Source organism: Lolium perenne, chromosome 7 (genome assembly GCF_019359855.2).
Source record: "Lolium perenne isolate Kyuss_39 chromosome 7, Kyuss_2.0, whole genome shotgun sequence".
NCBI classification, from domain to species: domain Eukaryota; kingdom Viridiplantae; phylum Streptophyta; class Magnoliopsida; order Poales; family Poaceae; genus Lolium; species Lolium perenne.
The window spans coordinates 51,002,275-51,029,233 of record NC_067250.2 but is presented as its reverse complement, the minus strand read 5'-3'; the positions used below and the strand labels follow the sequence as shown (position 1 = coordinate 51,029,233).

The 26,959-nt window shown below is 47.0% G+C and overlaps 1 protein-coding gene across 1 annotated transcript; it reads right to left on the bottom strand.

The window, feature by feature from the left end:
- Positions 1–20,127: 20,127 nt before the first annotated feature.
- LOC127317557 (soluble starch synthase 2-2, chloroplastic/amyloplastic) lies at positions 20,128–26,198 on the bottom strand. Its single transcript, XM_051348116.2, has 8 exons — positions 25,638–26,198; positions 24,839–25,511; positions 24,675–24,739; positions 23,597–23,674; positions 23,393–23,503; positions 23,225–23,269; positions 22,647–22,820; positions 20,128–21,515 (listed from the first exon to the last, which is right to left on the bottom strand). Exons 1-8 carry the CDS (start codon positions 25,881–25,883, stop codon positions 20,559–20,561), a joined length of 2,349 nt encoding a protein of 782 aa, XP_051204076.1. The 5' UTR covers positions 25,884–26,198; the 3' UTR covers positions 20,128–20,558.
- Between the last annotated feature and the right edge of the window lie 761 nt (positions 26,199–26,959).

The window sequence follows — 26,959 nt, the reverse complement described above, 5'->3', positions numbered from 1 at the left end:
CCTCTACCACGTAGACACGCTCGAATGCCTGCGGCCGCCTTGTCACTGTCGTCCTCGTCGGAAACGTACCGCGAGTACTGCCGCACTCGATACACGCTCCCGATCGATCCTTTCACCTTTTCTCTGCGCCAGCTACACCTTGAGCATCACCAGGATGATGCCTACACATAGCCGTCCTCGCCTTGCCCTTTCGCACGCCGGAGACGCCGCGCCATCGACGCTCCCTCTCAGCACCCGCCGGTCACCTTCCCATCTATAAATAGAGGAGCCCCGAGCACGATTTCTTCACAACAACTCACTCTCCTCCCATCCTTGCTTCTTCTCGACCATTTAATTAGACACCACCTCGCCGGAGCAGCAGCAATTTGAAGCCGAAGTCCGCCGGAGCCGTGAGATCCTCGCCGCCGATTGACGCTTCCCCACGCCTCGCCGACGGTACCAGACGCTTCCTCATCCACGCCAACGTCGCCGCGCACCTCGCCCTCGCCCGCGGGAATGCCGGTAGGCCCTCCGACCCCCTAGGCTTGCCGCCAGACGCTCGGCATCTCGCCGGGGAAGACGACGGCTGTGAGCCGTTGATCTGCGTTCTAATCCTACGCCTCACATCACTCGTACCGCTTCACGGTGTTAAGAGCCCACCTCGTCAGGTGGCCCACTCGCACCAGATGCTTGTTGGGCTGCGCTGTGCTGTTGATTTTCGTTTCGGCCCATCTTATTTTCCCGCGCGGCCCACAAATTCAAACTTCGTTTAATTAGTTCAGCTGAATTCAAATACTGGTGTCCACTTCAAATTTGAATAACTTTCAAACTACTGCACCAAATTTAGCCAACTTCATATCCCTGGAAAGCCCATGAATTTATCTACACTTTGCCACTGGTCCCACTTCCATTTTCGTAGTAGAATTAAAATGCTAAAAATGACAAGGCAGGGACTTTTGCAAATTGAAACTTTATTTAAAATTCAACCATAATTGATTCTGAGTTGTTTCCAACTCTCATAAATCACAAATGTTGTCCTCCAATTGATTATGCAATAATCTAGCCAGGTTGTTTGTATGATCATGGACTAGATCAAAATAGTGGCTATGGAGCCATTTCTAGTGCATTTAAATCTTGGAATTCAAATTCTTTAAATAGTATGGGAGCTACTCTCTCATTTAAATCTTGATCATAAGTAATTCAATAAGAGGTAATGACCTTAAGTTAATGAACCTCTTATGCCATTACTTAGTGATTTTAAATCATTATCAAGATATTCTTAAATTGCATGAGGTGTAGCACCTCATTTAAATTGTACTCCCTCATAATAGATATGAAATGTTGACCTGGGTCAACTTACACTTCATACCTTATTATTATTTGTGGAGATTAAATCTTAATAGGATTTAATGAGAGGAAATTATTTTCTCTAAAGATCTAAATAGCAAACCAAAGTGATTAGTATAATGAGAGGAAAGTATTCTTCTTTTAATGAGAACAAACCAAGTAATTTGCCATGCCATGAGTGATGTGATGCTAGAATTAGTTGTGTGAACCCTTTTGTGGGTTTTAGTCAAGCATGTAAGTTTGGTTTGGTGTTTATATACCTCGTATTCGTATATAGACGCTAGTAACGAGGAATACCAAGAGGAGGAGGCCTACTCTCAAGAGGAGGAGGAAAACTTTGACAACTACCCCACTCAAGGCAAGCTAACACTCTTGCCAAGTCCTAAGTGCAAGGCTCAACAAGAGCAAGGCACCATCACATTTTACTTTATGTTTTACCTATCCCATGTTTTTACCTTGCAAATATTTTGCTTATTGTATTTCAAAGTTTACTTTTGATTCATGATTCACTTGGTCTAGAGTAGAACAAGAGTCAAGGTTATCATAGAACAAATCAAAGCTAGATAGCACCCCTCATGAATTAGTTGCTATTGCTAATCAAATAAAACTTTACTACTCTAGATGGGAACTTTGTGACTTTGTGAAATGACTTTGAAAGATATGAAGGTGGAGGTGACATGGTTGACTTGGTGAATTTAAATGAAAACTGATGATTGGGTCTGAATGCGATATCCTTCCAATTATACAAGTACCCCCACAATACCTGATTATGGGTAGGGCTTAACTAGAAACTTGTGTATCTTAGTATGGGTTCCCTCTAAACAAACATCCTAGCGGTTACGCCGAGGCTGCCTCCGTTACAAGTGAAATGATGTGAATATGAGGTGAATGTACGACCCAAGCCCTGTGCAGTTCCCGGGTTAACAGTTGGTTTTCACCGGGAGGCCAAGCACATGGGGAGAGGTGCCTATACTAGGGTGTATAAATCAAAGGTTAAGGTTGATGATCCTGTAAGGGTATTTTACCCTTATCCATTATTTTGGTAACAATGACACCGTGCTAGTGTATTTGGACTAATACATGGCTACAAGATGATTCCCAGGTATTAGCCAAAGAGGTATAAAGGTGTATCAATGGAAGAAGAAGGCAATGGAGACCCCCACAATTCGACGAAAGAATCAACAGGATTTTCCTGTGTCTGGCCGGTCACTGGCCCGGTCGGACCGGCCCTGGCACCGGCCAGCCCGGTCAGGACCGGCTCCGGCGCTTGTGCCATCCGGGCAGGATCCAGTAAAGGGGGCAAGCTCTCCGGTCGCCGCCCGGTCTCCAGCCCGGTTTGGACCGGCCCATCCGGTCGCCAGCCCGGTCGGACCGGGCTACCGACCGGCTGCCCCGGCGCCAACCGGATTTCGCGCTGGTGCCATCCGGGCGCATTCCAGTATGCCCAGAAGCTCCTCCGGTCAAGTTCTGGTCCCTGCTCCGGTTGAAACCGGCCGGCCCGGTCGACAGCCCGGTCTGACCGGCCTGTGCGCCGGCCTGCCCGGCGCCAAACCCGGTCAACCGGATTCCTCGAAGAAAATCTGATGTGGCAAGTTGACCAACGGCCATTTTTCGAAGAACACTATAAATAGGCCTTCTCCTACCTCTGAACAGTTAGGCAACACACTACAAGCTGTTCTTGAGCTCTCTCTCTCTTACTCCATTATTAGAAACACCAAAAGCCTCCGATCTCCCTCCTCCTCCACCCAAACTCAAATCCCTCCGGGGAATCGCTAGAGGAGGACCCGATCTACTGTTCTACCAAGCCAAATCTCATTCCCCCTTGTATTCATCGAGATGCTTGCTTCCTAGGGTTCCTTGGAAACCCTAGGTGGGCAAGAGGAGTCCGGAAGCATCCGGGCTGTGGATTTGCTCCGGACAAGATTGTGAAGGTTTGGAGACTACCTCAAAGTCTACCACAAGTGAGTGAGCTATTCCTTCGTGGGATAGGCTCTGGAGAATAGGGTGAGCCTTCGTGGCGTGGGGAATCCTTCGTGGGACCTCCACCCCTCCAAACGTGACGTACCTTGTTGCAAAGCAAGGGAACACGGGAATACATCCTCGTCTCCGCGTGTCATCGGTTATCTCTAACCGAACTCCTTACTTGTGATTTAAACTGCCTGAGAGAGCCTTCGTGCTCGAGATAGTTGTATCTTCATATAGGTTGCTTCACCTAGTTTGCATTAGGCTCACCTTTATATTCCGCAAAGCCTAATATTGCAAAGAAAGAATTAAAATCTGTAGAAACCTATTCACCCCCCTCTAGGTTTACCATCTCTATACTTTCAATTGGTATCAGAGCCTGGACTCTTATTAAGGGCTTCACCGCCTTAAGAGTGAGATGGAAAAACTATTCGAGGGTCTAGATGAAGACTCTAACCTTTCGGTTAAAGAGATGAAATCTAGATTCTTGGCATATGATGCCGAGAAGAAGAAAAAGGAGGATGAACTACAAAGCCAAATGGCGGAGATGACCGCCATGCTTAAGAACTTGACTAGTGGGTCTCCTAGAGGGGCTTCGGCCTCTCTAGGGAGTTTCCATGAAGTCAACCATGACTATCCCAAAAACACTTCACCCATGCCTCATATAAACCATAGTGGGAACGTTCCCCATTTTGATGGAACTCACTTTCCTTTTTGGAAATCATCTATGGAATCTCATATTCGCAGCTGCAGTGTGGAGTTATGGGAGATCATTGTTCATGGATATCGAGTGCCACAAGATCCCATTCGGTTGACCTCCACCGAATTCTACAACCGTCAACTCAACACCTCCGCCCGTGACAAGATTAGGAGTGGCATCAACCGCAAGCTCCTTGATCAAGTCAATGACATAGAGTCTGCTAAAGAGTTGTGGGATCGAATCGTAGTACTCCAAGAGGGAACCGATTTGATCCAATCTTCTCTTTATGAGACCGCAAAGCAAGAGGCTCATCAATTCATGATTCGAGAAGGAGAGTCCGTGGCCGATGCTTATGCAAGACTCGGTGCTCTTAGAGTAAGGGTCAAGGGACTCGGTGTTGAGAAGTACAATGATGGCTTCGAGATGAATGAAGCATTTATAAAGTCCAAGGTCATTGCTATGATTGCCGTCAAACAAGAAGACACCAATCTCGCACTCAACTTACAAATCATGACCAAGAGTGCCGACCTCAACTCCGATGATCTAGTCTCCTATGTGGCCGCCAATGAAAACATGGCCAAAGCGGGAAAGAGACTCATGGCGATGAACCGTGTTGATGAAGCCTCACACAACCATGAAGCGCCACGCAATCTTGCTCTCAAAGCTAGGGCCGATCATGAAGAAGAAGAAAAATATGAATTTGAAGAAGGGGAAGAGATGACCTCAACTAGTGACATTGGTACCGACTTTGCCTTCTTTGCCAAGAAGTACAAGGGAAAGCTTCCAATGCTCCTCAATGACAAGAAGAAGAAGAGAACTTGCTACAATTGTGATGAAGATAGCCACTTTGCAAATGAGTGCCCTTATGAGAAAAGGGTAGACAAGCCAAAGTTCATCAAAGGGGTCAAGCCAAGGTTGAAGCCAAACCCAATCAATGATCGATACAAGAAGAACAAGGGAAGGGCTTTTGTTGGAGCCGAGTACTTGTCCGATGAAGAAGAGGAAGATGAGGAGAAGGAGGCCGGAGTGGCCGGTTTGGCTTTCTCTAAGCCCGGGTCACTCTTCACATATGACTACTCCAAGGATTACCCCACGGAGAATGATGTGGGCTCGTCCTGCATGGCAAGAACAACTCAAGATGATGACTCCGATGACCCTCCCTCTACAATCGTCGGCTCTTGTCTTATGGCAAGAGAAACCAAGGTAATGGAACCTCCACCTTCTCTATCTAGTGTCCTTGATGATGAAACTGAAAATCAAGATGAGTTAATCGTGCTTAAGGAACTTTACAATGTTAGATGCACCCTTCGTGGTGAAGCTCTTGTAAAGTTTGATTTCTTGATGGACTCCCTCAAAGAAAAGGATGAGTCCCTTGAGGAATTAGAATATCAATTGAATGAAAAAGAACTGAGATTCAATCTCCTAAGACAAGAGCTAAAAACTGAAAGGTGCATATCTCAAGGACTTAAGCAACAAATTGAAACTTATGAACTTGATAAAGTTAAGGACCTAGAAACTATTGATAGGGCTCAATCATTGACCCAAGAGCTCAATGACTCAAAGAAGGAGCTTGAAGTTGCTCATGCTTCTCTCACTAGGGATCTTGACCACCTTGAAAAGGCTAACAAGCTTGTTAAGGATGAGCTCAAGAAACTTGGAGAGAACCATGATCTTCTTCAAGAAACCTGCAAGAAGGCTCTTGGATCAATGAAGGATCCCATGTTTGTAGAAGAGCATGCTAGCTCCGCCACTTCCTTTACTAGTGAGCATGCTAAGCTTGTTGAGGAACATGTTCGTTTACAAGAGGAACTCTCTTTGCATGTTGAGACCAATGCATATCTTGAATCTTTGGTGACTAAATATGGTCTCAACTATCATCCTAATGAATCTTCTTGTGAGCAAGCATCTATTCTTGAGGAAAATGTTAGGTTAACAAAGGAACTTGCAAAGTTCACCACCGCCAAGAACAAGATGGGATTGGATGACCTCTTGAGTAAGCAAAGGTCAAACAATCAAAAGTTTGGACTTGGATATACTCCCAAGTCCAACAAGAAGAACAACTACAAGAAGGAGAAGCCCGCTCAAGATAAGAACAAGAAGGTTACTAATGATGGCAAGGCCTCAAAGGGCAAAGCCACTAGTGGTGACCGCACGGGGCCAAATGATCACTATGCTTTATTTGTTGATTATTATGGTGATGTTTATGCTAACTATGTTGGCCCTCCTAATGGCTATGCTTATAGAGAGTACTCAATTTGGGTACCAAAAGATATTGTTGCCATTGCAAAGGGACCCATTAATCGATGGGTTCCTAAATCCTCTACTTGATTTTGTAGGGGTATTCCTCCGGTGGTCCAAAATGGGTGTTTGATAGTGGATGCACCAATCATATGACCAGAGGAAGAGGTGTGATTGATCAATTCATTGAAGATATCAACAAGAAGTCAAGCATCACCTTTGGTGACAATTCAAAGGGAAAGGTACTTGGGTATGGCAAGGTGGCAATCTCTAAGGATTTGTGCCTTGAGACGGTCATGCTTGTTGAATCCCTTGGCTATAACTTACTTTCTATATATCATCTTGCCGATGCCGGTTACAATTCATATTTTACTAAGTATTGTGTGAAAGTCTTTAGGAGTGAAAATCTCAAATTGGTCCTTGTTGGATATGTGGAGAACAACCTTTACGTGGTTGACCTCTCGAAAGAGAGATCCTCTCCCTCCACATGTCTAATGGCGGCCAAGCATGACGAAGGTTGGTTGTGGCATCGCCGCCTTGGTCATGTTAATATGAGAAATCTTAAACAACTCCTAAAGGGTGAGCACATTGTGGGACTAACCGGCATTTCTTTTGAGAAAGATCGTGTTTGCAGTGCTTGTGTAGCCGGAAAGCAACTCAAGAAGAAACATCCTATCAAGAGTATCGTCACCACATCTAGGCCTTTGGAGCTCCTTCATTTGGATCTCTTTGGGCCATCACATTATGATACTCTTGGTGGGAGCAAGTATGGACTTGTCATTGTTGATGATTACTCAAGATACTCTTGGGTCTTTCTCCTTAAGTCTAAGGACGAGACCCATAGAGAGTTCATCATCTTCGCCAAGAAAGCTCAACGCATGTATGAATCCGAGATCAAGGCAATTAGGACCGACAATGGCACCGAGTTCAAGAACTACACTATGCAAGAGTTTGTTGATGATGAGGGCATCAAGCATGAGTTTTCTGCGCCATACACCCCTCAACAAAACGGTGTTGTTGAAAGGAAGAATCGGACTATCATTGAGATGGCAAGAACCATGTTGAGTGAATTCAACTCACCCCACAATTTTTGGGGAGAAGCCATCTCTACGGCCGTCCACTATTCCAACCGGCTCTTCCTCCGTCCCCTCCACAACAAAACCCCATACGAGCTCCTTACCGGTAACAAGCCTAACGTCATGTACATTCGTGTTTTTGGATGCAAATGTCTTGTTAAAAACAACAAAGGAAAGCTCGGTAAATTTGAAACTAGAACCATAGAGGGTATATTTGTTGGATATGCGGAGAACTCTCACGCCTATAGATACTACAACCGGTCCACCGGGACTATTGAAGTATCTTGTGACGTGGTGTTCTTGGAGGATAATGGCTCCCAAGTGGAGCAAGTTGTTCCATGTGTTGCAGGTAATGATGATGATCCATCTAGTGCCATCAAGCATATGTGCATTGGACACATCCGTCCCATGGAGGTTCATAATGATGATCAAGATGATGGAGTAGATGTTTCAAGCACGCCACAAGTGGAGCCTAGCTCAACTCAAGCCGAACCATCAAGTGCAACTCAAGAACCATCCTCTACTCAAGATGAGTCACAATCCGAAGAACAAGAAGAAGATCCTCATTCCACGGAGCAAGATCATGATGATGATCAAGAAACATCCTCAACTCATGATCAAGCTCAAGTGGTCCCTCATGATCAAGTACTAGCAAGAGATGAATTCATTGATCATGAAGGAACCATTCGGAAGATCAAGGCCGCCACAAGGGCAAGTGACATGAAAGTAGATCAAGTCCTTGGTAGCATCTCAAGAGGAGTGGTAACTCGTAGACACCATGCATTACTTATCACTTATTGTCAACATCATGCTTTTGTTTCTAGTTTTGAACCACTCAAGGTACATGAAGCCTTGGTTGATCCGGATTGGGTAATTGCCATGCAAGAAGAATTGGAGTGTTTCACTCATAATGAAGTATGGTCTCTAGTTGAGAGACCCAAGGATCATCGCATCAATGTTATTGGGACCAAATGGGTATTCAAGAACAAGCAAGATGAGAATGGCATTGTCATACGCAACAAAGCAAGGTTAGTGGCGCAAGGGTTTGCCCAAATAGAAGGTATGGATTTTGAGGATACCTTTGCGCCGGTAGCCCGTCTTGAAGCTATTCGACTCTTGCTTGCATTTGCATCTTTCCACAATTTCAAACTATATCAAATGGATGTGAAAAGTGCATTTTTGAATGGTCCTCTAAAAGAAACCGCATATGTGGCTCAACCCCCGGGTTTCGAAGACCCATGCCGACCCAACCACGTGTATTTACTCCATAAGGCACTCTACGGTCTCAAGCAAGCTCCACGTGCTTGGTATGAGTTCCTTAGGGATTTCTTACTACATGATGGGTTTTGCATGGGTACGGTCGATTCCACCCTTTTCACCAAGCGGGTTAAAGGGGGTGGCTTGTTTATATGTCAAATATATGTTGATGATATTATCTTTGGTGGAACTAACCCAAATCATAACAAAGCTTTTGAGCTATTGATGACTAGGAAATTTGAGATGTCCATGATGGGAGAGTTGAAGTTCTTCCTAGGCTTCCAAGTGAGGCAACTTGCAAAAGGCACCTTCATCTCTCAAGAAAAGTATGTGAAGGACATGCTCAAGAAATTCAACATGACCAATGCAAGCCCAATGAAGACACCCATGCCCGTAAAGGGGCAACTTGGCTCATGTGACGGTGAGAAGGATGTGGACATAAAGGTATACCGCTCCATGATAGGATCCTTGCTCTACCTTTGTGCCTCTAGGCCGGATATCATGCTAAGTGTAGGGATGTGTGCTCGTTTTCAATCCACTCCTAAGGAGAGCCATTTAATGGCGGTCAAACGGATTCTAAGATACCATGTTCTAACTCCTACTCTCGGGCTATGGTATCCAAAGGGGTCAACCTTTGAACTCATTGGCTATTCGGATTCCGATTGGGCCGGTGATAAGGTTGACCGGAAGTCTACCTCCGGGGCTTGCCAATTCCTTGGCCGGTCATTGGTGAGTTGGTCATCCAAGAAACAAAACTCCACCGCCTTATCCACCGCCGAAGCCAAATACATATCCGCGGCATCTTGTTGCACTCAATTGTTATGGATGAAGCAAACCTTGAAAGACTATGGTGTGTCTCTTGGTACGGTGCCTCTTCTTTGTGACAATGAAAGTGCAATTAAGATCGCCAATAACCCGGTTCAACATTGTCGCACCAAACATATTGACATTCGCCATCACTTCCTACGTGATCATGTTGCCAATAAGGATATTGATCTCACTTATGTGGGAACAACCTACCAATTGGCGGATATTTTCACTAAGCCTTTGGATGAAGCCCGGTTTGTTAACTTGAGAAGAGAACTTGGTATTCTTGATCCTAAAAACTTGGATTGATTAACTTCTTGCACTATATTCTTGCATTTATCTTGCTATCTAGCTTAGAGGTTTAGCACATATGGGGATAGTCATTCTACCATGTCTTGGTATGATGCATACCTATGTGTGCAACATAAATAGACCCAATGTCATTTTATGGACCCAAGCATGTCTCTTCGAGGTTTCATGACATTTGCGCTTTCACATAGGGGGAGTAATCCCCCGCCCCTCATTGAGCCTTCATTACAACTTGATTTGACTATATAAGGCCAAATGATCTTATTGCAAAAACTATTTCAAAATGCTTTTATGGTTCTTGATATACTTCGAATCATGCCCATTGTAGCTATTTGTATCTTGTTTGCATTTTCACTCCAATGAGTATGCCTAGAGAACTTTGTGTTTTCCAACCCCATGTCTATGCTCATCTCATCATCGTCTATCTATCTATATGTACATGTCATCATCTGAGCATTCATACACATTTACACAAAGAATAGGGGCAAAAAGAGGCAAAACTAGACAAAACTGGGCAAAACGCCCTGGCCGGTCTCTGGCCCGGTTGGACCGGCCTTTGCGCCGGGCCAGCCGGCAGCAGGCCCGGTCGACCGGGCGCCCGACCGGCCGCGCGGCCTGATATGTGTTTGAGGGGGATACCCCTTGAGGTCATCTTCCTCATTCTTCCCCAACTCCCACACCTCCATGGCCGGCGCCCTCAGCACCTCCACCAAGATCTAGGCACTTCCCACCACAAGAACTCCCCCAAACTCCACCACACCATAGATCGGGCCCCTTGGAACATCTCCACCGAAGGATTTGGTCCCTCTCCAACTAGTTTGGGAATTTTTGGAGTTCTTGGCTTTCAAGCCCTACCTCGTGTTCTTCTTGCTCCCTTGATCAAGGAGGACAATGTCTTCGGGTAATGTACTCTCCTTTCCTCCCTAATCCCTAGTCCTCCTCACACATTGCAAGTTCTTGCCAAAATTTGAGGAAATCTTAGGGTTAGGGTTAGGGTTTGCAAGGCCTCATGCCTTTAGAGTGTCTCACAACACAAAGCACATACTCCACTCTATTGCTATAGCATGTACTCAAGTTTTTCGAGTTTTTGCATGAATTTGTGGTAGAAAATCTGGGCAAACATCACAAATCGTCACCACCCGGTTCACAGCCCGGTCAACCGGCCTCTCAACCGGCCGGTCCGGCGCGCGGCCCGGACAACCGGATTGTCGACCGGCTCGCCCGGTCTGCAGTTCGGTCGGACCGGCCTCTGAGCCGGCCTGCCCAGTTTTTTGCACAATCTCATCAATACACTTGGATATATGCTATGCTTTCTGGTTTCTCTCTTATTGATGACATGTACACTTACCTCTTTGCTATCCTCGCTCTATTTTGCTGATTCACAGATGATGACTGGAGTGGTGAGGATCGTGGCACTGTTGCCAAGCGAGGGAGGCTCTCAGGGGCTCCACCACGGCGCTCTACTGGTCGTGCTCCTCAGACTACTGGTGGCAGCTCATCTGGAGGCCGCACCAAGAACACTGCCCATAAGAGGAAAGATAAGCAAGCTTTACAAGGAGATGATGAGGAATTGCCAGACTTCAATGTTGGTGATGTCCATATTGGTGCATGGAAAAGGCTTCGAGAAACCAATCACTATCGCTTTGAGGCTCCCACTTACACCGGGGGTGACAGGTTCTTCTGGACCCAGAGTCAGCAGATGATGTGGAATGAGTACTATGACTCCCGAGAGCACATGAAGAATGGTTGCATTGTTATGCCCAAGGCTGTCAAGGATGTTATTGAGATGCATGCAGCCACCACATATCGGTTTGTGGTTGAGACTTTGAGGAGGATGGGGCTGTATGAGCTTGTATGTCTGACGCCTACTGCTGGATGCTATTGCCCACTCTTGGTAAGGCAATTCCACTGCACTGTGTTCTTCCATGATGATCCAGCCCGTACCATGACATGGATGACAGGCACACAGAAGTACTCCTGCAACTATCTTGACTTTTGTGAAGCCCTTGGGTTTGGTGGAGGTCGTGCTCAAGGTTTCAAGCTTTACTCTCAGCAGAAGTTCAACAAAGGAGACATTGCTTTCTGCTATCCTCGGGAGCCCACCGCTCGTTCTCCCACCATATCTGGCATGTTCTACTCCTATCTCCTGCTTGCCAAGTTATTCAGAGAGTCTCTCATCAGCAAGTCAGGCGATACAAGTGAATGCCGAGGATATCACTTGAACTTGATGTACTACTGCAGCCCTGAGCACCGGTGACGCATTGATGGATGTGATCTTATCTACTCTGAGCTGAGGAGATGTGTTCGCGACAGGATGACCCCGAACTATGCTCAATACATCCAGCTCCTCATCAACAAGGTTGTGCCTGCACCTCTCAATACGCAAGGTGAACGGGTCAAGATGGAAGCATTCAAGGTTCCTGCCCAAGGTGATAGACCGGATGTCCCTGACATGACACCTCCTGAGCGCCGGTCCAAGGAACGCCATGACCCTACTAGCTCCAGCTTCACTCGGCGCCCGCAGCATGGTATCTCTAGGTTCTTCTCCTCCATGTGGCAGATGTGCAAGAATACTAATGATGTTGCACATCAAAGCCTTGCTATGAACCAAGAGACGAGAAGGCGCCAGAATGAGTTCATGGCCACTAGGAATGTCACTGTTCCTCCTCCTGGCCCTGAGTTGGAGCCTGTTCATGCACCTAACTGGGAGATGCCTCCCCTCACTGATCAGATGTTCCAGAACTTTGATCCTACATGGTACGGTTTTGGCGGTCGTCCTCCTATGCCTGCACGAGCTCCTCCTGCTGCTGATATTGACGAGGGCACCGGTGAAGGGGGTACCGGTGAAGAGGATGCTAATGGCGAGGGCTCCTACTCCTCCGGGCATCAGTTCTATTGATGGGAGCGATAGCATCTCTCCTCTTTTCTTCGCCTTTTTGGTGTTCCGATGCCAAAGGGGAAGAAGAGAGTAGAGTCTAGGATCACGGGGTTCTTTGATTGTCACAAGCCATGGGTGTTGCTTTATTTGGATTTTATATGGCTTGTGCTTATTTGCTTTGATTTCTCAAGAACCATTTGCTACTTCGAATAATTCGTGTATGGATGTGTATGGACGACTATTATGTGTGCTACTCTATGTTAGATGATTATGTGTGCTATGCTTATATATCTTGATATGCACATCTCCATACCATGCTTGTTTCCTAAAGATATTGGGGGAGCTTCTCATGTTCCACAAATGGTGCACTTTGCATTCAAACGCAAATTCTCCAAGTGCACACATTATGGGGGAGCTGTCGTAATATCTTATATGGAATCAAGGTTTAGAGCTTATTATAATATCTATTTGTGACTCTAGCTCGGTTTGTCATCGTATACCAAAAAGGGGGAGATTGTAAGGGTATTTTACCCTTATCCATTATTTTGGTAACAATGACACCGTGCTAGTGTATTTGGACTAATACATGGCTACAAGATGATTCCCAGGTATTAGCCAAAGAGGTATAAAGGTGTATCAATGGAAGAAGAAGGCAATGGAGACCCCCCCCAATTCGACGAAAGAATCAACATGATTTTCCTGTGTCTGGCCGGTCACTGGCCCGGTCGGACCGGCCCTGGCACCGGCCAGCCCGGTCAGGACCGGCTCCGGTGCTTGTGCCATCCGGGCAGGATCCAGTAAAGGGGGCAAGCTCTCCGGTCGCCGCCCGGTCTCCAGCCCGGTTTGGACCGGCCCATCCGGTCGCCAGCCCGGTCGGACCGGGCTACCGACCGGCTGCCCCGGCGCCAACCGGATTTCGCGCTTGTGCCATCCGGGCGCATTCCAGTATGCCCAGAAGCTCCTCCGGTCAAGTTCCGGTCCCTGCTCCGGTTGAAACCGGCCGGCCCGGTCGACAGCCCGGTCTGACCGGCCTGTGCGCCGGCCTGCCCGGCGCCAAACCCGGTCAACCGGATTCCTCGAAGAAAATCTGATGTGGCAAGTTGACCAACGGACATTTTTCGAAGAACACTATAAATAGGCCTTCTCCTACCTCTGAACAGTTAGGCAACACACTACAAGCTGTTCTTGAGCTCTCTCTCTCTTACTCCATTATTAGAAACACCAAAAGCCTCCGATCTCCCTCCTCCTCCACCCAAACTCAAATCCCTCCGGGGAATCACTAGAGGAGGACCCGATCTACTGTTCTACCAAGCCAAATCTCATTCCCCCTTGTATTCATCGAGAAGCTTGCTTCCTAGGGTTCCTTGGAAACCCTAGGTGGGCAAGAGGAGTCCGGAAGCATCCGGGCTGTGGATTTGCTCCGGACAAGATTGTGAAGGTTTGGAGGCTACCTCAAAGTCTACCACAAGTGAGTGAGCTATTCCTTCGTGGGATAGGCTCCGGAGAATAGGGTGAGCCTTCGTGGCGTGGGGAATCCTTCGTGGGACCTCCACCCCTCCAAACGTGACGTACCTTGTTGCAAAGCAAGGGAACACGGGAATACATCCTCGTCTCCGCGTGCCATCGGTTATCTCTAACCGAACTCCTTACTTGTGATTTAAACTGCCTGAGAGAGCCTTCGTGCTCGAGATAGTTGTATCTTCATATAGGTTGCTTCACCTAGTTTGCATTAGGCTCACCTTTATATTCCGCAAAGCCTAATATTGCAAAGAAAGAATTAAAATCTGTAGAAACCTATTCACCCCCCCTCTAGGTTTACCATCTCTATACTTTCAGATCCGCGTACTGAGTTACGATGATTCGGGGTTATCCTCGACGGATGTAATCAAAAGTTGTGGCACAAGAGTACAATCTCTGCAGAGTGTTTAAACCTATTCGAATAGCCGTGTCCACGGTTACGGACGATTGGAAAGGCCATACTATTCCGTTGTCAGAACTTTTGTCTTGAAAAGAGTTGTTGAATGGAAAGGGATTTGACTTAAATCACCATGAATGGTGGGGATGACACTAATGTTCCCACTTGAGTTAAGCTAGGCAAATGAAGAGTTTGTTTACTAAAGTGCTTATGAAATAAAACTGGCTTTATGCGAATGAAACTAGTGCTTAGAACCCCCTTACCATAATTGATAGTATTTACCTTAGTATTAGTTTGCGAGTACTTTAAAGTACTCATGGCTGTGTCCCTGGCTATTCAAATGGCCAGACTATGAAGAGGAATACCAGAACACGGAAGAAGGACAGCAGGACGTCTACGACAACTAGGATCACTCCTGACGTCAACAGTTGCCTGTGGAACAGATGGACCAAGACCGCTACTATTTCGCTTCCGCTATGTGTTTTGTATTTGGATCTCTAGATCCCCTATGTTGTAATAAGACTGGATCATGTGATCCTTTATTTGTAAGACGATTATGGTATGTAATGAATGATGTGTTGTGGTATCAATCTATTATGCCTCGCAAAAACAATATTCCTGGGATTGCGAGGAATGACATAATAGGCATCTGGACTTAAAAATCCGGGTGTTGACACATACTGTCTTTGGGTTGGTTCTCCCCAAATCCTCGACGAAATCTCCCCGTCGAATTCCTGCCATGAATGCATCTATTGCTCTCTCGTCAGATATGTTTTCTGCCGAGTTTTTAATGATGTTCCATCTCTGGATGTACTTTCTCATTGACTCATCATGCTTTTGTCGACACGACCGCAGCTCCTCTAGCGATGCGGGTTTCTTGCAGGTGGACCGGAAGTTCTTGACGAATATATCCTCAAAGTCATCCCAGCTATCTATGGAACCTGAAGGAAGCTTCTTTATCCAAGATCGTGCAACTCCACTCAGGTGTACTTGAATACTCTGCATAGCTGTTGCTCTGGTTCCGCCTATCAGCTTCACTGTCTCCAGATAATCGACTAGCCAATCCTCGGGATCTTGCAGGCCATTGAATTTTTTGAAATTATCGGGTAACTTAAACCCTGAAGGCACCCGAGTTTTTCGGACCCTCCTTGTAAAGCATGGTAACCCACACATATCTTCTTCGGCTATGTCTTGAGAATGCCGATGCTCCCTTCTATTTTGTCGTGCTCTGTCTACCCTTGCTTGAATTTCTATGTCTCTTGCTCCGCTTGTTCTCTCGGGACCTGGTGCTGCTGCAGTAGGTCGTGGATTATTTTGTCTTGCCGATCCTTCGGGAGGTGAATTTACAAATGCCGCTCCCATGGCTCCTACTCCTGCCATAGCCATGTTGTACAGTGCTTCTCTTGGATCTCCGGCAGGTGGTTTGGATGCGAGGATGAAGGCTTGCGTCGCCATGTACCCAGCTTCAGGCGTCTTAGGGATAATGTTCCCCCTCGTGTCTATCGACATAAAGGACATGTCTAGGTTTTGAACTAGATTCTCCCTCTCAGCTTCAGGTATGTTGTTTAGTCGAGACCTTGCCCTGTTGCGAGCTTCTCTGTGACTGCTTCCCGAAGTACCTGATTGGCGACTCAGCTCCGCTCTACGCCTACTCGATGCTGATGCTGCTTCTTGCCTCTTGTCTAAGGCGATTTTCTGTTTCTCGAGTTCTCGCCTAGTTCGTGCGAGCCTATATTGATATGCTTGTAACTCCTCAGGTGTTGCTGTTACAGTCATCGGCTCTGTACCATTGATAGCTCTTTCGACTCGGTCCCATACTGCCTGCGGAAATTGCACCATCTCTCGCGTTCTTGTGCCGATATATTTTGTTCCTAGACCTCGTGTGAGATCTGCAGGATCGACAAACGGATTTCCCGCCTCGTCGAAGTTCTCTGATGTCTCCTCCTGAGGTCGGCTTGTTTCTTCGATTGCATAGATCTGATGATACTTTATTTTTTGTATTTTTTCGAGATTGGTGACACCGTCGTATAGACCAGCGAAGACCTTTCCGACAGTGATGGATTTGTCGATGAAGTCGAAACTGTCGACACTGTCAGAATCACTGCTTATATTGGAGTCCGTAGACGACTCGAAGGACATGTCGCTGAAGATCTTGGCGAGTTTTTCACTTGCCCTGGTGCTGATGAAGCATGGCGATGAAGTCTCCTCGTCGCCTGACTCGATTGATGATATCGAGCTGGAAAAATCGGGATCGATCGCTGATAATCCCGACGAGATCGGAATTTCGAGACGATACGCTCCTTCCTTCTCAACGCGAAAGTGGAACCTTCCGAACGTCATCTCCATGGGCTCCTCCAGATACACATATGCATCCAAACGGGAGGGCGGGTGAGGAACAAAATCGACTAGACCAGTTTCGATCTGTTTACCTCTGTCCATCGCGTTGCTTGAAGTTGATGAAGTCGACGATCTTGAATGTGCCATCGAGATCAGCTCCTTGACACCTCTAATCCCCACGGTCGACGCCAATTGACAAGGGATTAACTTATCAATGCCTACGTATTGTAGACTAGGGTTTAGTTGGAAGTAGAGGGCAAGTAGATCTCGAAGGTTTCAGCCGAAAAGTACTCGACGATTATGAAAACTAGGGTTGCGTGAAACAATGAATCGATCCTCTCTTTGTCCCTCGACTCCCCCTTATATAGGAGGCGGAGCCGAGGGATTCGTAATACACAAGTTACAGAGTCCGGGAGGGTTTCCAACCCGTCCCGCGAGATTACAAGGAGTATCCCTAATACAACTCTAGCTTTCCTTAATAATAGCTTGGGCTTCCGAATCTTCTTTTCCTTCGAGTCGTGGGCCTTCAGTAAACCCCGGGTACCATCTTCGGCAGGCTCATTGGGGATGCCTATATATCACCTGTGTCAGCAAAGATCCTGTCTGTCAGCACCTTAGACATTTTACCGTAATGAGAGACACTAGAGAGAGGGGAAATTTGGCTCAAGGAGCAACTAATTGCTCCTACGCCCTAATTTTTGGCCATGGGCCTATGGCAATGCCCTCCACAATGGAGGGTACCAATGCTAAAAGCCAAATTCATGATTTAGAAACCCCCGTTTGGCATGGAAAAAAGTAAGCCAAACCATGAGTCGCTCAAGTGTACGTATGACGGGTATGAGAGAAAAACGAGAAAAGAGAAGCGATCCCCACATGGCTAAGGTTTTCGTCCCCTCCGTTGATGCTGCTGTTGGTCCACCCCCTACTCCGATGGCCTTGCAGGTCTTGTATGTATAGTGGACCCCAACCTCTCCCTGACGGGAGGGTTTCCTTTTTTTAGTTTAGTCATTTTTGTGTGTGTCTTTTTCGGGATGTGAGGCAGCGGCGATATCATGTGCCTTCATGGAGTTAACATATTATGTGGTGAATGATTATAATCAGATGTACCGTCATGGAGAAGCTTGGAACATGACCGACATGCAAGTCGAGCTCCGTTCGGCATGCCCAAAGCTCGAGCAACATAGCACGGGTCTCGGGATTGGGAGAGATTTGCGTCTGCGTACCTACTTTGTTTCACAAAAAAAAATAGGAGAGACGTCATCTGTGCTTGGGTCTCGCATAACCCTCAAGGATGCAACATTGTCTTCAACCTCATCCGACAGTAAAGGGACTGGAGAAACACTTAGGGGACAGACAAAAGGCATCGAAGCCAACCGGAGACGATTCACAGGCACGGTGGACATGCGAGCAAGGGCCGAAGAACTCTAAGCGCTTAGCATCCCTCAACCTAGCATCCGAATTTAAGCTCAACTTTGACTATGAATTTAACTTATTAGGTACAAATTATATGTTACATAAATTATACCATTAGATTTATATTTGATGAAATTTCCAACGGTATAATTTTTATACCAAATTAATTTAATTTTATTAAATTAATCTTATGATCAAAGGTAAGTTCAAATTTTGAGAGGTATTATAATCCCTCACAGAGTAGTACGTACCAAATCTGGCACGTCAGGTCACTACCCCTCGCGGATGCCGGCGCTTCCATCGTTAGGTCACTATCCCTGCGCCAAGCCTGTCAAGTGATCGATGCGCATTCCCAAGCTCTCATGAGCGCAGGCAGGGAGTGCACAAGCCTCTTTTGGGATCATGGGAAGGAATCTACACAAGCTCCAGACTCCAGTCACATCATCTGCATTCTCAGGAGGCCTGACCAGTCTTAGATGACCACTTGCCAAACTAGTCTTGCCAAAGAGCAATGAAACAGAAGATGATCCACTATCTCCTTATCACTGAAGTGACATTTTTTTTTTCCAAGCGACCCAACGGGGTCGATTTTCATTACCTTTTCGCAGATAACGAAAAGCAGCACACAGGCATACAACGAAGTGTTATACCGCGCACGGCAGGAAGGGGGGGGAGGGGGACGCCGCCTAATGCTAACGTCAAAGAGAACTACAGTCTTTTTTATGATTATTACAAAACGAGATGAAAAGCGAAACAACATCAGCAGGTTTTGAAAAGCAAGGCCTCCATCTTTGATCAGCAAGGACTTGCCCAAAAGCATCCAGGCAGGAAGTGTCAACTTTTAAACAGCATCAGGACATCAGTGAGAAGAAGCCAAGCATCAGCCGTCCATCTCCATCTGATCTTCAGCAAGGTCCTCCATCGTAGCATCAGCAATTCGGAGAATTCTTCCTGGGCGTCCCTCCGTCGAAGCAACAGGCATACTTGTGGCCAGCTGAAGAAGACTGGCAGCACCCGCCCTGATGTTTTCAGCGTCCGGCGAGCTGTGAAGACCTGCCCAGTAGTTCATAAACACAGTAGCAAAGCTAATCAATTCACTTGGATTTTTGATGAGCTTATGTTCAAAGCAAGATCTATTTCTTATTTTCCATATGGCCCAGCAAATAGCAGCAAGACCCGCAATTTGCACATTTCTGCTTGCAGGAATTATTCTGGGAAGCCACCAGAAGAAATGTGTAAAACTTCCAGGTCTATCAGCAGCCCCCAAAGCTGTTGCGACTGAGCTCCAAACGAATTTAGCTGCAACACACTCAAAGAACAGATGAGAAATAGTTTCATTTTCCTGGCAGAACTGACAGGAGGCACTCCCCACCCAATTCCTTCTCAACAGATTATCTTTTGTTGCAATAGCATTGTGCCAAATCAACCAAAGCCAAATTTTTATCTTCAGTGGAATTCTACTTTTCCAGAGGTGTTTGAAGGATCTGTCCATTAAATTTCTGCAAAGGTGATTGTACATGGATTTAACAGTAAATTTTCCATTTTTTGTCCATTTCCAACATGGTTTGTCCATTTCATGAGATAAGGCAGTCTGTCTCACAATGTGCAGCAGACCATGCACCTGTTGACCTAAATCAGGTGTTAGAAATCTTCTAAAAGACAGATTCCATCCAAGAGCAGCAGACTCTGCAACTGTCACATTCTGTTCATTGCAGATATAAAAAATGTCTGGAAACATATCTCTCAAAGGCTGGGAGCTGCACCAAGCAACAACCTAATCAAATTGTCTTTTGTATGCGCTATTTTTGAGCATCAACCACATGAAAATTTTGAATTTTAAGGGAATTTTGATTTTCCACAGAAATCTATACGGCAAAACACTATTAGATCTCAGGTGCAAGTACAAGCCTTTGACAGTAAAACCTCAGGAACCAATCTTCCATTCCACTCTATCTTGTTCATCTTGCAAATGAATTGCATCTACTACCAAGTTTTTCACAGTTGCCCGCTGATCTCAAGTGCAAGTACTGGCTCTCCCTCTTAGCCTCTGACTTAATAAGAACAACATTGTAACAGAACACAACATAGCAAATTACAATATCAAGTTGACATCCCATACACCTGCATCAGTGAAACGCTTTCTCTACCTCCACCCTACTCAGCTACGAACCAAATCGGGATCAGAGTATCAACCACACACCTCAGGTCACCTACACCTCGCGGATGGCTGCGCTTCAATCGTCAAAGATGGCACGAGATCGGCAAGTCCCTGCGCCAAAGCCTGTCAAGTGCGCGATGCGCATTCCCATGCTCTCATGCGCGCAGGCAGGCTGGCAGAGTTCACCACTGGTACTTGGCCTTGACAAGGACATCCTCGTAGAGCTTCGCGGCGTGCTCCCAGCTGAAGTTCTGCGACATGCCGCGCTCCTGGATCCCCCTCCAGCTCTCCCTGTAGTTCCGGTACGTGTTCAGGCAGTGCCCGAGCGCCTCGATCAGTTTCTGCGCCTCGGCGCGGTCGAATGTCCACCCGAGCCCGGAGTCGCCGAAGGGGTCGAAGGGAGACACCGTGTCCCGCAGGCCGCCGACGGCGTGCACGACGGGGATGGTGCCGTAGGCCATGGCGTAGAGCTGGTTCAGCCCGCATGGCTCGAACCTGGAGGGCATGACGAGCACGTCCGCGCCAGCCGTGATCCGGTGCGCCAATGGCACCGAGAACCCGACCCACCCGCGCACCTTGTCATTGTGCTGCCACTCGAAGTGCCGCAGCATGCGCTCCAGGTCGTCGCGCCCGGTGCCCAGCATCACCAGCTGCACGTCCTGGCTCACGATCCACGGCATCGCGTCCGCGATGATCTCCACACCCTTCTGCCCGTCCAGCCGCCCGATGAACCCGATCAGCGGCACATCGCCGCGGACCTCCAGGCCGAGCTGGCGCTGCAGGGCCTCCTTGCACTGCCGCTTTCCGGCGTCCAACGTCCTCAGGGTGTAGTTGGTGTAGCCGTCCGACTGCAGGTGCATGTCCACTTCGGGGTTCCATTCCTCGTTGTCGATGCCGTTCACGATGCCGTGTATCTTCGAGTCATTCTGCCGTATGATGTCGTGAAGTCCCCAGCCGCCCTCCACCGTCTTCAGCTCCCACAGGTATCCACGGCTGACTGCGACAACCTGGTCTGCCATCTTCACGCCGGCGGCGAAGTAGTTGGCGTGTTCACCACCCACCGGGTCATACAGTTTGAAGTGTTCCAGGTAGTGCTCAGGCAAGTCAGTATACGGGAATTCAGCTACAGGGCCACGGCCCTACATACAACATCAAGAAACAAGTTAGCCCAGAGTTATGATATCCTATAAAGGAAACTCAAATTTAACGGGAGTAAAGAATTTAGCATGCCACTATTACATAACGTTTCATAAGCCATCGTATATGGTTTTGTGTTTTGTTTTCAGACAAAATCACTGAATTTCACTTATTTTGATACCAGTGATTTTCATTTTCTTTTCAGCCAGAGGACAGAAATGTTTACTTGAATTTTTTAGAAATCCAACCAAATATTCCAAATTTTGACAATTTTATTTTTTCGACGAAAGGAACATGGTCCCAATTTTATTAATAAAACCAGTATGAATTTATCAAAATATCATTCAGATGTGTGTATTACTATAATGCCTGAAAAATTGTTAAGTGTTCCAGGTAGTGCTCAGGCAAATTGGTGTACGGGAATTCAGCTATAGGGCCACGGCCCTACATACAGCATCGAGAAACAATTATTAGCCTAGAATAAGAATTATAAAGGGAAGCGTAAACTAACGGGTGTACGTAATTTAGCATGTCAATGCTACATAACCTTCGTAAGCCATTGTATATGGTTTTGGATTTTCGTTTCAGAAGTATTTCGGTCATAGACAAAATCACTGAATTTCAATGAATTCTAATTTCAATTTTCAGCCAAAGGACCAATTTTTCATCTGAATACAATAGAAATCCAACCAAATATTACAAAATTTGGACAACTTTGTTTTTTGATGAAAGGAGCATAGTCACAGCTTCATTAATAAAACCAGCGGCATGACAATTTTATGCAGTGATTTCTTGTTTTCTGTTCAGCCAAAGGACCAAAATATTCACGTAAATTCCGAAGAAATCCAGCAAAATTCTGACAATATTATGTTTCTCAATGAAAGGAGCACAGTCCCAGTTTCATTAAAGAAATCAGCATCATGAATTTTTTTTTTAATCTGTTTCGATTTGTGTGTACTACAGGACTATAATAACTGAAACATTTTGACCGAAGGGTGATTAATTCAGTATCTAGTGAAATGGCTCATTTTCTGAAATTTCGTTGCAACTTCATTGAAAATCAGAACCATATGTAATTTCAGTTTCTCGAACAATGTAGTAGTAGAGAAAAATCAACAGGAGGAAAAAAGAACCTGGTGAGCGATGTTATGTATCACCAGAACCGAGCGAGCATACTGCATTAAGCCATGGTCTCTGTAATATGCTTTCAGATAGACAGGCAGGAGTGCCGTGTGCCAATCATTTGCAATGAACACCAGATTTCCATCACCATAAGGGGCACCGCCGCATGGAACATGCCAAGGAACCTGTAATTTATGGTTGTATAGTAAATATTTGGTCATTTACTCGCAAGTTTATCCAATGTATGACATGCCAAATGCGAAGATTCCACATTGGATAACATTAGGAGTAAATGACAAGATATTTTCTTCTGTGGTGGTGGAAATGTTATTTCCAGTATCATAGAATAGTGAACAGTAACATATCTAACATAACAATATTAATGTGAAAAAGGAACTTCTAAAGAAGCATGCAGTAACCAGGATTAGCGCAAAATCAGACCAAATGTGGAATTAGCCTGACCAGATTTCATTAGTATGCAATTTACAAGATGTTATGAATATGTGTGAAATACCATGCACGTATATGTACAGTAATAATTGGTTGTCAATGGAATTGGATATATATATATATATATATATATATATACCTCAACAGCAACCTTGCAGAACAAAATCATGCGCTTCATAATTTCCTGAAAAAAAGGCAAGGGATATGTCTGTCAGTAAGCCTTACCCTGTTCTTAGTTTAACAGGTGCAATCAAAACTAAACACATAGATGAACTAGGGGGGTTATAATCAATTCCCCCCTACTCACCTGTCTGCTGCCCCCATAAATGTCATGCTGACGGTGTCGGAAGAGAGGAGCGTCAATAAACACAAAATCGACTCCATCGATATATGCATGGAAATAATTCACTTCCAAATCCTGCAGGCCAAAACAAAAACCACTTAAAATAGAATTAGTATGGCATTATTAAGCATTCAAATCTTAGCCCCCCTCTGATTTTTTTATGCATACCTGTCCAGCAGCCTTATAGTATTTTCGGATTCCAAGATCGTAGGCTTCTTCATAGTCCCCATACCTTGGCACGACAACCTAAGATCGAAAGGACCATTCGTAAATTTTCATCAAGTAACAAAATTTAGGTCATCGAAGTCTATAACCAAGAGCCCCTGATCCTAGATTCTGAATTATATGTGGTATAAATTTGATTTTTTATCATAATTTCTCTAATAATTTAGAGAACAATTGTTGTGACTGCTCTTCTTTGAGTCAAAAGAGACGATACAAACATCCCGCAGAAGCTAAACATCTGCTAATAGGAGTGACAAAAGCGAGATGCAAAACTGATTGCGCACGATCACCACAGAGTGCATCTCGTGTAACATCTTGGCTTTGGTAATTCTCTATTTGGAGCCAGATTCATGCCATGCAAATATTTCCAATACTATGGCAGATAAGAAATATTCCTCTTTTAATCATTAATATGGCAAAAAAAAAAAAATGAAATGTCTCTCTTTCAACCCTATGCATTTGAAATTCCGAGATGATGTTTCTTTGCATCATATAAGCTCTTATTATACCCGTATAAACGACATGTATGATTCAAGACAGCACCTTAATTTTGAGAGAAGAAATGTCCATATCAATAACAAAAAATAAATCCTACAGAAGTCAGAAAACGAATGAGAATGATCCCTCATACGGGTCCGAATACAGTTATAGTGGTAAGAATTAACTTAATCTGAATGAGATCAGAACCTGAGAATTTAACATGATCCAAACTCCCATATACTGTCTACGATTAAGAAAGGGAACTGCTAACTAGTGCTACAGTATTTCTCCACCGTAAGAGTACCTGCATTTCTATCCATTTGCTTTATTATAAGGCAAGAGGAGAATGCTTAAGATTCATATAACTCAAATTTGATTACTCTGTAGCGGAAAGAACTTTAATTTCTTTTGCGCCTAATAATTTTAAGTAGTGCAGACCATCATGTTTATGCACAGAAAAATCATTTTATGTTGCATTTCATCCAATTATTCGTATCCAAACATATGGGCTCAACAGACTAAATATGAAAGCGTGCAGTACCATAACACGATGTCCTCTCCTTGCCAAAGCCTTGGGCAAAGCACCAGCAACATCTCCAAGACCACCTGCGCGCGCAACACAATGGATGTTTTTATGAGTAAATAATAATTCAAGAAAGCTTGTATGAACAAAGTGGAGAGACTGAAGAGTTATAACGCAGATGCCTGTTTTGCACCAGGGAGAACATTCAGCAGAAACCAGGATCACGTTCATGACATTCTCCCCGGCCAAAGGCCCGGAGTCATGATTCTGGTGGTTCTCAAAGGAGCCTGTAGCGTCCGCGGCAGCTCCGCCATCATTGTTTGCCTCCGCCGGCTCCTCGAACCCAATGTATTTCTTGAAGTCCCACAGCTCCTGTACGGCTGGGGCAGGTGGTGAGAGGGTCTTTGGCTTCGAAGCTTTTTCAACGATGTCTGCGATCATCTTCTCTGCGGATGCCACATCGTTGACGGTGCTGGGCCTTGGAGGAGCAGACGCGAGATTTGACCCGGACGAGGGCGGCGTCTTGTCGGCTGGGAGGATCGGCGCCTTGTTCCTGGCGGGGAGGATCGGCACGGAACCCGGAAGCACGACCTTGGCTGTGCCTGGCAGCGGCGCGGCGACGGTAGATTTGTTCTCGCCGTTCACCGGCACGGCGTTCTGGGTTGGGAGACGGGGCGCCTCCTGCCTCGGTGCTGGCGGGGACAGCCCGCGGACAGGCACGGTTTCGCCGTTGGCCAGCACGGTTTGGTTCTGGGTAGTCGGCGCGGCGGGCGGGGAGTCGGCGCCACCTTTGGCCGCGTCGCCGGCGCCGTAGCGATCGACGGTGAGGACGGCCGGATCCCTCCGTTTGGCGACCTGCACGGCACACGCACGCACGCACGCGCGCGCGCGCGGTTGTGATTTGTAAAAGTTAACAATAGCGTAAGCTGCGGAAGGCAAAGGATCTGGAGGTGTGCGACTCGTTCGCAACTAACTAACTACCTTGCCCGCCGCGGCGGCGCGTCGCGCGCGGGGCGCCCTCGAGTTCGCGGCGTCCTCGCCCTTCTTCCCGGCCTCGGCGCGCACCGCCACCGGCCCATCCCGCGTCGATGGCGGCCAGTGCAGCGCCAGCCACCTGTCGGCGTGGAGCGGCGGCGGGGCGCCCAGCACCCTCGCCCGCCTGCGCCTACCCGGTGACGCGGACGCGAGCGCGAGGAAGGAGGCCGGGGACGAGACCGCCGACGACATGGCGGCCCGGGCCTGGATCGGGGTACGATGCGCGCGGGTGGGTACGTACGTTGGTCCGCCCCAGAGCGCAGCAGACGGGGACGCGGTGGCAGTGGAGTGATGCAGCAGCGGAGTGGAGCGGAGTGTGTTTGTGTGTGGGTAAAGTACGGGGCTGAGCCGATGAAATGAGCACGAGGACGAGGGGGTGGTGGCGGAGACGACGACGACGGCGGCGGCGGCACGAGGGAGAGAGGCGTGGCACACGAACGGACGGACGGGCGGCCTTGGCGTGCTGGGTTGGCATTGCCGCGACCCGCGCGGAGCACCAAGGAAAGGAAACAGCCGGCTGCGCACGGGTTGGGGTTGGCTGGCCAGCCGTTTCCCCGTCCGGTCTCCAGCTACGGCAACACACCCAGAGCCCCAGACGCAGGTTGCGTGCTCGCTGACGCTTTGGCCCTACTCTACCCGGGCCCACGTGTCGGTGTCGTTGTTACCCCGTTGGTTCTGGATAAAGCACCTGCGGTAAAACGGAAACGGCGAGCTCCGATGGACCAGCTGACACAGGAGCGGCGTGGCAGAGAAGGAACTGATGATGACTGTACATTTGTACTTGTACTGGACCTACCTGACTGTTGGTTCCTTTGTTTGTTTCCTTGTGCATCCATCTATGGCCCATGCCCATGCATGGCACGGCGCTGCGATCTCCACCGCGAACGCATTCCGCCACATGTGTGTTTTTTTGTTTTGTTTTGATGAACAGGACATGCGTGTTGCACCCAGCGTGTAACTTTGCAGGCTTGTCCCCTTGCTGGGGGAGTGGGGATGGTGTGCTTCTTCCTTCTTTGAGTTTGTTGCGGAGATGTGGTTGCAATGCCACCCAACGCACAACAACAAAAATACCAAAACAAACATGGTGCGTGAGAGCATCTCCACGGCCGCGCCCCATACAATAGCCGGCAACAGTATTATCAATTCAGCATAGCTATAAAAGGATGCCGCCGAAAGCAACTTAGTAAAGGAACGGCCGTTCCAAACCGACCCAAACCATACCCCCACCCCACACCCCCTCCCACCCCAAAAAATATTGATTTTTCTTT